This window comes from Physella acuta, unplaced genomic scaffold (assembly GCF_028476545.2).
Source record: "Physella acuta isolate Inbredline_101_S28 unplaced genomic scaffold, ASM2847654v3 ptg002080l, whole genome shotgun sequence".
NCBI lineage: Eukaryota > Metazoa > Mollusca > Gastropoda > Physidae > Physella > Physella acuta.
This window is the reverse complement of record NW_026733582.1, coordinates 37,331-50,779: the sequence shown is the minus strand read 5'-3', so window position 1 is coordinate 50,779 and position 13,449 is coordinate 37,331. Positions and strand designations below refer to the sequence as shown.

Sequence of the window (13,449 nt, the reverse complement as noted above, 5' to 3'; positions counted from 1 at the left end):
TTATCGGGATGTCGTTAAATAAAGGTTGCAGTTTACCATATACAGGGGTACCTCTAGATACGAGTCTAAACCGTTTCATAACATTGCTCGTTTTGTCAAATTTCTCGTATCTCAAGGCAATATATATATATATATATATATATATATATATATATATATATATATATATATATATATATATATATATATATATATATATATATATTCACCTGTCCGTGAATTTAATTCAATTAGAAGTAAAATACACAGCTACTTTCCAATCTATATTGAAACGAACGTGCTCGATACAGAAAGAAAAAAAACAACTTCCGTCACGCATCATTAGGCAGGTGATCGTCTCCTCCTTCTTCATGACCCAGGGGGTGGGGCGAGGGGAGGGGATGAGAGGGGGGAACAGGTCCAGGTATTGATGTCGTCTTGATCAGGTCACGATTCTCTACCTGTTTGTGTGTGTGTCTGTGTGTGTGTCTCGTCACACGATTTTAGTCCTCACTTTTATGACTCAAGAAGAAAATCTGTAAAACTACGTCATGTTGATGTAAACACACACAATAAAGAAAGATAATGTGAAGATATTACTTTACCTAAATAAATCAAAGGACTTTATCGAGTTAATCTCTTTCTTCCAGGTAAGTTTTAGCATGATAAAAAAATTATTAAACAAATTCGTCATAATTTGCTAATTTATTTTAATTAGTCATACTTTTAGACGAACTGTAGTTTTCCTTAAACATTTTTACATTTTAAATTAGATCAAAGATATTCTTTATAAAAAATAAAATCACTACCTGCATAACTAGATTTGTTTAAATTGATTTAATTTTTTTTATTAATGTATTGTAATTCATTTTCTATGCTACTCGGTGTCGTTAACAATGAGAAAATAATTCCGCCCAGAACATAAGAAAAGATTCTAACACTTGCTCTCTAAAGGTTCACGAGAGTTTGTGCTGTCCCTAACAGTAACTATAACCTTAATTCCAACCCTATCATTAGTTCTAAACTTCTACCCTAACGTTAATTATAACACAAACCTTAATTATAATATATATATATATATATAAATATATATATATATATATATATATATATATATATATATATATATATATATATATATATATATATATATATATATATAAATTCGAACTTCAATACAGACAAAACGTTTATCAAAAATGGTACATGCAGCTAGAAGGACAAACAATTTAATGCCGTTAATTTTAAATTCTACTAAAAAAATAATAATAATCATAATCATAATTATAATGATGATAATAATAATAATAAGGAGAAGAAGAAGAAGAATTACAATAATGATGATGCTAATAATACTACTACTAATAATAATGATATTAATAATAATAATAATATTTTTATTATTATTATTATTATTATTATTATTATTATTATTATTATTATTATTATTATTATTATTATTATTATTATTATTATTATTATTATTATTATTATTAATAGTAAAGATAAGATAAAAAATAAAAAATAAATAAAAAAATACATTATTTTATTTTAATTTACCACTATTTCTGTGTACAGAAGTTGACCCTACTTGTAATAAATTAAATAAAAAAAAAGACGTTCTTTAAAATTAGATTTTAACATAATATCAACTTTTGTCTTCTACTGGTTGGGTGTTTAACAAGTTCCACAGTTCTGTTCGCTTCTTCCGGCTCTAGCACTGCAGTGTCCAGTGCCAGTGACGTCATGATGTCCACTACAAGGACACTGGTCAACTCCACACAGACGGCTGTTAATGTCACGTCCACAACCACAGAGTCAACCACACCCACATCCTCGACCACAACTACAACAACAACATCAACTACAAGTAAGTACTGTCATCCATGAATGAAGTAGGAACGCAGAAAAAAAGGGGGATAATTTTGTGTACCATTATGCTAATGTAAGGCTTATTTGTTTATAATATATATGTGAGATAATTTTTTTAATATAAAAAGTAAAAGCGTAAATTTTAACTTCCAGATAATATAGGGTGTAGTTCTATCATAAAGAGGATATGGGACAGTGCAGTTCTATGATACAAGGGATATAGTACGGTGTAGTTCTACGATAAACGGAATATGGGGCTGTGTAGTTCTATGATAAATGGGATATGGTACGGTGCAGTTCTATGATAAATGGGATATGGTACGGTGCAGTTCTATGATAAATGGGATATGGGACGGTGCAGTTCTATGATAAAGGGGATATAGGACGCTGCAATACTATGGTAAAGCGCACGACAATAAACTCTAAAGCCAAGCCATAGAATTTCCCTGAGTCCACCCAGCTCTAATTGGTACTTGACCCTGAGTTAGCTGAGTGGAAACCACTAGGCGTATGTATTGACCACACTGTCCCTTCATGTACTGAGCTCGTAAAACAGAAGGAAGAACTCTACTTCATTTGGTCTATGGACCTACAGGTTCGAAATGGTAACTGGTAGTTTGTTTTTTGTTTTTTTAAAACATGGACGGAATCATGCGTTTGTTTAGAAATATTGATTAAAATTAGCGCAAGTACTACATTGAAAGTTTAAATTACGATTAATTTTAATATAAGGATTAGGGGTTAAAAAAAATAATTAGCAAATGTATCCCCCAACACACGATGACGTCATAGGTATGTGTGTACTAGGAAGAAACGACACTCATCAATCACAAGGTGTGGGCTGGGTGTGTATGTCCCCAGGGGGAGGGGGATGACCTAAACACGTCAGTCAAATCGTACTCGGTGAGTGGTTGTCGTTGGTTGTTTAATTGAAGCGGAGGGTTAATTAAATTAGCAGAGATTTGAGGCTTCGGGTTTTATTTAAATCTTGGAGGGGGGGGGGGGTGTTTTTCTTTATTATTTGTGTAGAATCAACGTGTGTCGCAATGTTTCTTCCAGGCTTTTTTCTACGGGGGAGGGTGGACACTGTTAAAAGTGTATATTATCTATATCTTCTTCGTTCTTAATTATTAGTGTTGAAAGGGATCGAGATTTATCTGCCAGTGGGTTTGAACTCGAGACTTTGTTCGAATTTATCAACCATGAGCTTTTTGCCGACTTGACCACGCCTCCAACACAATTAAGCGTTACGTGTCAACTGGTTATGCCCACTCTCTCCCCCCCCCCCGAAAAGATGACTGATGCCTGGAATAAACTCTGGTGCTTCGTACATAAGTAACGTCACACACACAAGGTGGGGCGGGGCGGTATTTTATGAAGATGTATGACAGAGAGGGGGAAGGGGTGGTGCAGCTAACATATTGTATTTTCAAAGATCAAAAACTGTATGCGTTGTAAGCAGTGGCGTAGCCAGGATCGTCTCAAGGGGGGGGGGGTTCCAATCTTTACCCGGGGACAAACTTTCGATTTGCACCCCCCCCTCAAACTTTCGATTTGCACCCCCCCCTCAAACTTTCGATTTGCACCCCCCCCCTCAAACTTTCGATTTGCACCCCCCCTCATACTTTTTATATATACCGAGGGGTCTATTGGGGGGGGGGTTATGACCCCCCCTAACCCCCCCCCTGCCTACGCCACTGGTTGTAAGTGTAGTGGGGATGGGGAAAAGCGTGACGTCAATGATGGACACGCCCTTATTTGAAGATAATTTCATCATCTAAAAACTTTACCTCGTCGGTTATACATTAAGCTTGAATCATGTACGGCTAATTAAACTTGGCCCGCGGCATCGACAAATACGGATCTGATTTAATATTACTGTAGTACTTTAGTAAAAAAGTGTATTTTAGATTAACAGTACTCTAACTTAATGTTATGTTGATGTAAGTAAAGTAGTAAAGTTCCTTTATCAAACCTGACGGTCTATAGGGCAAGTGAATTAGAGTTCATTTGTTTCTGTGACCTCGGCATATGAAGAGATAGTGTGGTCAGCACTATGCCCAGCCGCCTTTACTTACTCTAACGTGAGTTTAAGTACCCATCAGAGTTCGAACTCGAGACTTACGGTGTAGCAGTCCAGCTCTCTAGCGCTAGGCCACTCCGTCCTCAAGGCTATATTGATGTGTGGGGTTAAATTATCGAGGTATACAGTGTTTACATTACACCGTTATGTCCAAACAAGAGTAATCTACCCCTGTTGGTCAAATGTTTGGGTACGGTAACTGAATTGGTGTTCATTTCACGTGCAGCCAACTCAACGATTGTGTCTGTTCATCTATCACACTGATCAACAATAACAGTAGCCGTAACAGTAGTTAACAAAAGGTTATAGCGACCATAACAGTAGTACCGTTATAGCGACCATAACAGTAGTCCCGTTATAGCGACCATAACAGTAGTACCGTTATAGCGACCATAACAGTAGTCCCGTTAGAGCGACCACGTTAACCAATAATTAGCCGGTAAAATCAAACACGAACCTAAAAATGCCTGGTCACAACTACCATAACAGTAGTCCCGCAACAGCAACGGCAATTCTAGTCCCGTTACAGCGATTAAGATAGTATACCGTACTATAGACCGCAACAGTGTCCTTGTTAAAGCGACCACCACAGTTGTCCTATTACATCGACTACAGCGACTAAAGTCCTATTAAATCGACTACAGCGACCAAAGTCCTATTACATCGACTACAGCGACTAAAGTCCTATTAAATCGACTACAGCGACCAAAGTCCTATTAAATCGACTACAGCGACCAAAGTCCTATTACATCGACTACAGCGACTAAAGTCCTATTAAATCGACTACAGCGACCAAAGTCCTATTAAATCGACTACAGCGACCAAAGTCCTATTACATCGACTACAGCGACTAAAGTCCTATTAAATCGACTACAGCGACCAAAGTCCTATTAAATCGACTACAGCGACCAAAGTCCTATTAAATCGACTACAGCGACCAAAGTCCTATTAAATCGACTACAGCGACCAAAGTCCTATTACATCAACTACAGCAACCAAAGTCCTATTAAATCGACTACAGCGACCAAAGTCCTATTACATCGACTACAGCGACCAAAGTCCTATTACATCGACCGCAACAAAAGTCCTATTACATCGACCACTGTAAAAGTCCTATTACATCGACTACAGCGACGAAAGTCTAATTACATCGACTACAACGACCAAAGTCCTATTACATCGACCACTGTAAAAGTCCTATTACATCGACTACAGCGACCAAAGTCCTATTAAATCGACTACAGCGACCAAAGTCCTATTACATCAACTACAGCAACCAAAGTCCTATTAAATCGACTACAGCGACCAAAGTCCTATTACATCGACTACAGCGACCAAAGTCCTATTACATCGACCGCAACAAAAGTCCTATTACATCGACCACTGTAAAAGTCCTATTACATCGACTACAGCGACGAAAGTCTAATTACATCGACTACAACGACCAAAGTCCTATTACATCGACCACTGTAAAAGTCCTATTACATCGACTACAGCGACCAAAGTCTAATTACATCGACTACAACGACCAAAGTCCTATTACATCGACCATACCAAGAGTCCTATGACATCGACCACACCAAAAGTCCTGTTACATCGACCAGTGTAATTGATCAAAGATAGACATCTAAACTCACCGAGTTTCGTTTCAGCCCCACAGCCCAGCAAATGTCCTCCTCTCAACGAGGACAACATCAGCATCACCTTCAACCACACCACCGGGGTCACCACCACGACCCCCACCCCCGGGAAACGACAGATCTACCGGCTGAGCACCAACCAGCGGACTCAGGGCACCGTGGTCAAGGCAGAATGCCCTCTCGGTGCCCGTGCTAGGAACACGGTGTTTTTAGAATGCCTGGGCACTGGGCAGTGGAACACTAGTCTGCCCTTGTGTACTGGTCAGTTTGGTTTTTCTGTGGACTGTGTGTTTAGAATTTAGTCTTTAGTGCTTACACGATGAGAGGTGTAAGGGTTAGAGGTGTAAGATATGGTGAGAGGTGTAAGATATGGTGAGAGGTGTAAGATATGGTGAGAGGTTTAAGAAGGCAGGATGGTAGTGAAAGGGAGAGGATACTATGATAAGGACAGGAAAAAGCATCATAAGGACAGGGTAAATATAGTATGATAAGGAAAGGACAATGATAGTATGATAAGAACATCGATAAAGTAAGATGATAGGGACAGGGAAAGATAGTAAGATTGGGATAGAGATAATATGACATGGAAAATATAGTATGATATGGCCAGTGATAAAGTAGGATTAATAGGGACAGGGATAATGTAGTATGAAAGATGCAGGGATAAGGTAGAATGAAAGGAACAGGAAAAAAATAGTATGGTAAGGACAGGGATAAGGGCAGATGATAGGGACAGGGATAAGGTTGGATGATAGGGATAAGTTAGGGTGATAGGGACAGCGATAAGGTTGGATAATTGGGGTAAAGATTAGGTAGGATAATTGGGGCAATGAAAAGTTATGATGAAAGGGACAGAGATAAGTTAGGATGATAGGGTCAGGAAAAAATTGTATGATAAGGACATGGAAATGATAGTACGATAGGAACATGGATATAGTAGGATAATAGGTACAGCTATAATGAAACATGATAGGGATAGGAATAAGGTAGGATGATAAGGACAGGGATAAGGTGAGATGACAGGGACAAGGATAAAGCAGGCTGACAGGAATAGGGATAATATATAATGTTAGAGTCGGGGATACGATATGACGAAATAAATATTAAGGATATTTGATGATAGGGACAAACTTTGTGTAAAGACACTTATTGAAATTATTCTCTCCCAGAATCCCACGACATTTCATCCTACAGACTTTACTTCGCCCTGGGTGGGGTCGTATGTGGCATCGCCGTTCTCGTCATCTTCTCCATCTACTGTGCTGTTGTGAGGGCGGGGCGCAGGAAGGATCTCAGGTAAACATGTGTGTAAAAAGTGTGTGTAAATTATGTGTGTAAATGGTGTGTAAATGGTGTGTTAATGGTGTGTGTAAATGCTGTGTGTACATGGTGTGTGTGAATGGTGTGTGCAAATGGTGTGTGTAAATGGTGTGTGTAAATGGTGTGTGCAAATGATGTGTGTAAATGATGTGTGTAAATGTTGTGTGTAAATGTTGTGTGTAAATGCTGTATGTAAATGCTGTGTTTAAATGATATGTGTAAATGTTATGTGTAAATGCCGTGTGTAAATGATGTATGTAAATGATGTGTTTTTACATAATGTGTGTAAATGCTGTGTGTAAATACATGTGTAAATGATGTGTGCAGATGCTTGTGTAAATGCCGTGTGTAAATGATGTGTGTATATGCCGTGTGTATATGATGTGTGTAAATGATGTGTGTAAATGATGTATGTAAATGTTGTGTGTAAATGCCGTGTGTTTACACTGCGTGTTTCTTATCTTATTTACACGGACACGTGTGTGTTTTGACTTTCTGTTTAGAATTTACACAGTGTTTTTATAATGTGTTTACTCCTTAAGTTTACCGTCTGTTTACCTTTGTACTTTTCTATCCGATTACCATTGGGGTTAAAATGTGTTTACGTTTACTTTTATCAACGTTTACATTTGTTTTTACCCGTGTGTATCTTTATTATACATATTTGTCTTTCTGTTAAGTGTTTACATTGTGTGTGTTCTAACGCTATTTTCCCTATGTTTAAGAACATTGAAGCTTGTATACGTTCAGGTTTACGGCAAGGCCTGTTAACAGAGCTTATGACCTCCAATTCTAAAGGACTAGAGTTCGAACCCGCTACCAGATAAGTCTTGCTAACTGGGGACAGCAATGAAACTAAGAGAGATAACTCTAAAATCAAACAAATGCTTTCTTTCCGATTGTTCATTTGTGGAAAAAAAAGGATATGGAGGCAAATCCATAAAAAAAAGGATGCTGAAATCGTATTCAACGGACACTATTGCGCATAACATGTTAACATGTAATACTTAATTTTATTGCAGAAAATCCCTTTTGTATTTCAATTAATAACGAAAAAAAAATTATGCCCTTAGAAATTTATATTTAAAAAAATTATTTTGTTGACAGCGCTTTGTCAGAGGCCAGCCAGACAACAGAGAGGTCAAACTATGTTGACCCCTACTATGTGGGCAACAGACTGTACGGGTCAACAAACGAAACAAGCGACAGCGAGATTACATACGCCAAGCCGGTGGTGTTTAGGTAGGTAAAGTTAAGATTTTAGGTGGGTAAAGTACTGCAGGGTAAAGTTACGTTTTTAGGTGAGTAAAGTTAAGTTTTTAGGTGGGTAAAGTACTGCAGGGTAAAGTTAAGTTTTTTGGTGAGTAAAGTTAAGTTTTTAGGTGGGTAAAGTACTGCAGGGTAAAGTTAAGTTTTTTGGTGAGTAAAGTTAAGTTTTTAGGTGGGTAAAGTTAAGTTTTTAGGTGGGGTAAAGTTAAGTTTTTAGGTGGGTAAAGTTAAGTTTTTAGGTGGGTAAAGTTAAGATTTTAGGTGGGTAAAGTTAAGTTTTTAGGTGGGTAAAGTTAAGTTTTTAGGTGGGTAAAGTTAAGTTTTTAGGTGGGTAAAGTTAAGTTTTTAGGTAGGTAAAGTTTGGTAAGTAAAGTTAAGTTTTTAGGTGGGTAAAGTTAAGTTTTTAGGTGTGTAAAGTTAAGTTTTTAGGTGGGTAAAGTTAAGTTTTTAGGTGGGTAAAGTTAAGTTTTTAGGTAGGTAAAGTTTGGTAAGTAAAGTTAAGTTTTTGGTAGGATGCGGCTACTCGTAGTTCACTACAAATAGCCCTATGGAGACAGTTTTATGTGATTCTTAAATTCCCCTATTTATCTAATATTAATGAAATGTAAAACTAGCTTTTAGGTCTAATCTTATCACTAACACTAAACCCTAACCCTAATACCTAAACCTAATGCCCAATCCTAATGCCTAACCCTAAACCCTCTAAACCTACCCCGTTTGTTGGGTAAATCTATGTCTGTTGTGTAAAGTAAATTTTTTAGTCAGCGTCTTGGTAAAGTTTAGATTCTTAGGTAAAGTGTTCTGTTAAGTTAAGTTAGGGAACGGCGTGACTTGGATGTTGAGTGCTAGAGTACTAACCTGAAAGTACCGAGTTCGAATCCGGGTTCATTTTTCCACTCAGCTCTGATGAGTACCTAACTCGCGTTAGGGAAAATAACGGCGGCTGTGCCCACTATCCTGAATATTCCTATCGTTAATTAAAACGAAAACTGAATCCATTTATCATTTCTGTTAACAGTTGAACGAATAAAGATGGCACTTTCCTATAACCGGGGTTCCGTTAAAAAGACCCACATGGACGAAATGCCAACGTACCATAACTCGACATAATGCCGACAACCAAAAGGCCGATACCCAAAAAGCCGATTCTCTAAAGACTTACTAGATATAACGCAGATATGAATATCAGGCCTTTGTCGGCCATTTGCCCATGTCGGCCTTTTAGCTGTCGGAATTTTGTCCGACATCTCTCTACTCCAATCGTTTGTATCTTCTCGCCAGCACCTACCTGAACCCCTCCTTCTATGAAGACGCCTATGACAGATGGAAAAAACAAGAGCAGACAAACTCGGAAAAATTTTACGACGTGCCCTGGGCTCAACAGTAAGTGTTTACAAATTACTTCCCTTGTAATATAGGTTTTTAGAAATTACCGTCCCCTTGTAAGTTTTACAGACTTACTTTTCTTTTTTGTGTAAGTTTTCACAAATTAAATCCTCCTTGTATATTTTTACAAATTATATTCTCCTTGTAATTTTTCATATATTACCTTCTCTTTGTAAATTTTTTTTTTTTGCAAATTACCTTCTCCTTGTAAGCAGTTAGACATTGGTTTGACTTTTAATGAATTGTTTGACAGTTAGTGAATTGTTTGACATTTAGTGAATTGTTTGACATGTAATGAATTGTTTGACATTTAGTGAATTGTTTGACATTTAGTGAATTGTTTGACATGTAATGAATTGTTTGACATTTAGTGAATTGTTTGACATTTAGTGAATTGTTTGACATTTAATGAATTGTTTGACATTTAGTGAATTGTTTGACATTTAGTGAATTGTTTGACATTTAGTGAATTGTTTTACTTTTGCTTGACCTTGCAATAAATTAGTTGGACATTTAGTTTTGGTATTTTGGTTGACCTTGTAAGTAGATGATCGGATACCTGCTAGACTTTGTATGCTTTGGTCATTTGCTTGGCTATGGTCTTATAGTTAGATGGTTAGACAAGTGGCTGACCTTGACATTAAATAGTCACACAAAGTTGATCTAAAATGGTTTTTTTAAATATTTTATGTAACATACTATGATCATCGATGTTACAACAATACAATTTTGTTTTAGAGGTTAAGGTTTTATCTCTTATATTGATCCACATAACACAATATTCTTTTTAATCTCCTCTAGGCGAAGTTTGAACAGACAGATGGAGACGCCAGGTTTCAAGTGGAGTCAGTCGAGTCTTAAAGCCCTAGGGGAGTCAGGGTGAGACGCTGATACTGACTCATAGGTTGTAGGGGTCGCAGTTTGTATGGGATCAGTGATGTTAAGGGTCGGAGATTTTGTAAGATCGTTGATTTTTGGGGTCTAATACTTTATGAAGTCGATGATTGTAGGAGTTAAAGATTGTGGGGGTCGAAGGTTGTTTTTTTCGAATCGCTGATTGTAGGGGTGGAGGTCATGTGATCAAGTAATTTAGGGCTCAATTTTTAAATAGCAGCAATGATTTTTGGGGGGATCAGAGAGGGCATTGGATCAATCAATGATTGTAAGGGTTAAAGATTGCAGGAGATCATTGATTGATTGATTGATTCGAAGAGTGATTTTAGTGCAGGGATTGTTAAGTCTTTGATCGTAGGATCTGTCAGTTTATATATAATCAAAGCTATTTTGTAGTTATGATTTCAACAACAACAAACTAAAATTTGGCGCTGCTGATGAGACCAAGAGTATTTAAGTCATTTAATAATTTCCACACGGAACAAAATGTAGCTAATAAGAACGAGCTAATAATAACTTAACTAATGGCCATAGAAGGATAGCGCGTGATACCGAACTCCAAAAGTCCCAAGTTCGGACCCCGGGTAGGTGAGGTTCGTTAGCTGGAGACCGCAGCTAGGAGAGAATTTAAAAAATCAAACAACTGACCCGTTTCATATTATTCTTAGGGTGGACAAAGGCTATGGAAGCAAATCAATTAAAAAAGCAAGCTGTAGTCGGCGTCAATGGTCTCTATGGCAGAAAATATTTTGCCACGTATTGGAGAAAATCCCACCCAATAATACAATTAAGGATGAAGAATAAGATAATTGCATTTGAATTATAGTTTTAGAATTGCATACAAGTCAAAATGATTCAGGAGTTGTATTACTATGAAATTGATGCATTATTATTCTGTTTCAATGTTTTACATAACTTGTTTATTTTATTCCCAACAGATTTTATAAAATACCAAGAGCTCAAATATCGGACCAAACCTCCAACAAATCCGACGATTCCATAGACAAGGTATCGAATACAAAATCCCTCGATCCCTTGTCTAGAATGGCATCGGTATCGTCCGAAGAAACGCTGCATGGCGTGAAACGATACCGGCGAATGAAATCCCGGAAGTTGGCTGGGAAATCTGGCGCGCATGCGCATGACTGGTCACCGGATGATGAGAGCGACACCACGGAAGAGCTGGACGGTGACTCGTGTGTGGGGCTGACGACTCTCTAGGTTAATCCTCTTGTTGGAATGGTGACTCTAGGTTAACTACCCTCGGTTGACTGATGACTCTCTAGGTTAACTGCCCTTGTTAGACTAATGACTTTAGGTTAACTGCCCTTGTTAGACTGATGACTCTCTAGGTTAACTGCCCTTAGTGGACTGATGACTCTCTAGGTTAACTGCCCTTGTTGGACTGATGACTCTCTAGGTTAACTGCCCTTGTTCTACCGATGACTCTCTAGGTTAACTGCCCTTGGTTGGACTGATTCTCTAGGGTAACTGCCCTTGTTGGACTGACGACGCTGTAGATTTAACTCCCTTATGTCTACTGTGGATCAGTTTCTTCGAGACTTTTTCTCCTGGGGGTGCTCTTTAAATTTCCGAGGGGGGGGGGGGGGGACACTGTTAAAAGTATATATTTCCTATATAGTTCCATTTCGGTAGACTTTCTTCGGGGGGGGGGGGGGGGGAGGGGCGAAGAGATGCCTGGAATAAACTCTGCTTTGGATGCTGTAGGTTACCTCCCCTTGGTGGACTAACGACCCTTTAGAGTAACTCCCCTTGGTAGACACACAACGATCTAGATTAACTCCCTGGTGGATTGACGAAGCTTTATGTTCACTCCCCTTGTACAATTGACGACCCCTAGATTTATCTCCCTTAGCTGACTAACGACGCCCTAGATTAACTCCCCTCAATGTTTTTTAATTGTAAATAATGATAAACTCGACCACAAAACAAATAAACAAACACAATGCGATGTACATTAAAACTTATATGACGTCTTTAAACTAACGATGAAACAATGAATAACATACATACGATGCTAAACTTGTTACCTATACAAAATTAAGTAATTTCTACATTCAATAAAATGATAATTGTATGTAATATGTCTGTATTTAATCGTTTTCTAAGCCAAACTTTCACCAGTTCTGATGGCTACATGTAAAGCGTTATTATATCAATATTATAATCATTTATGTACATTAAAAAACCAACTTGTCTTATAATTACATACAGTTCAAGTTAAACTCAACTGTTATACTCTGTAGTATATTTTTAGCTTTTTATGATGGGAAAATGTCAGTTCGTATAATGTCATTGATTCCACCCAGCTCTTATGGGTACCTTACTTAACGTTGGGGAAATAAAGGCGGCCGGGCAAAGTGCTGACCACACGATCTCTTCATATGCCGAGGTCACAGAAACAAGTGAACTCTACTTCATATGACCCATGTGTTTTTGGGCACAAACGAGAAAATATAGTGATGATGTTAATAAGGCAGAGGATGGGACGGATTTGTCGGATAGTAAACCTTACCACTGCTTATTCAAAAGTCTCGAGTTCGAAACTCGATGATAGGAAATAAAAATAGTTTGCTTTCTCTATTTGTTTAACTCCACAGCTAAGTGAGCTGGGGGAGAAGGGGGGGGGGGGTATAGTACTGCTTTCTCATGTCAATAGACTTAGCCATATTATCATTGCAAGCTAAAGAGCCGTTGCAAAATTACCTTTTACGTTCATTCAACTATGATATGAATTATTAATAACATTTTCTAGGGATATTTTTTGTCCAAAATAAACAAGTTTGACTTAATTATATACAATACGGCTATGAGTTGATTTATATCTAAATATATCTAAAATACTTCCGTCTATGATATTAAGTCCAAGTGCTAAAATGTATGGATATCTTACATTTAGCTTTACAAATATTATTGAATACACTTCGCGGTGTCACAATCTAGGTTGGGAAAGCCATTCGAGCTAAAAATAACTACCGGCATTTA

The 13,449-nt window shown here is 37.6% G+C and overlaps 1 protein-coding gene across 1 annotated transcript; it reads left to right on the top strand.

Annotated features, from left to right (window-relative positions):
- Positions 1–433: 433 nt before the first annotated feature.
- On the top strand, positions 434–11,664 carry LOC131932060 (uncharacterized). Its single transcript, XM_059288929.1, has 8 exons — positions 434–629; positions 1,698–1,849; positions 5,587–5,835; positions 6,744–6,870; positions 8,002–8,136; positions 9,445–9,546; positions 10,351–10,428; positions 11,382–11,664. The coding sequence occupies exons 2-8, from the start codon at positions 1,726–1,728 to the stop codon at positions 11,662–11,664; spliced, it is 1,098 nt and encodes a 365-aa protein (XP_059144912.1). The 5' UTR covers positions 434–629; positions 1,698–1,725.
- Positions 11,665–13,449: the final 1,785 nt, after the last annotated feature.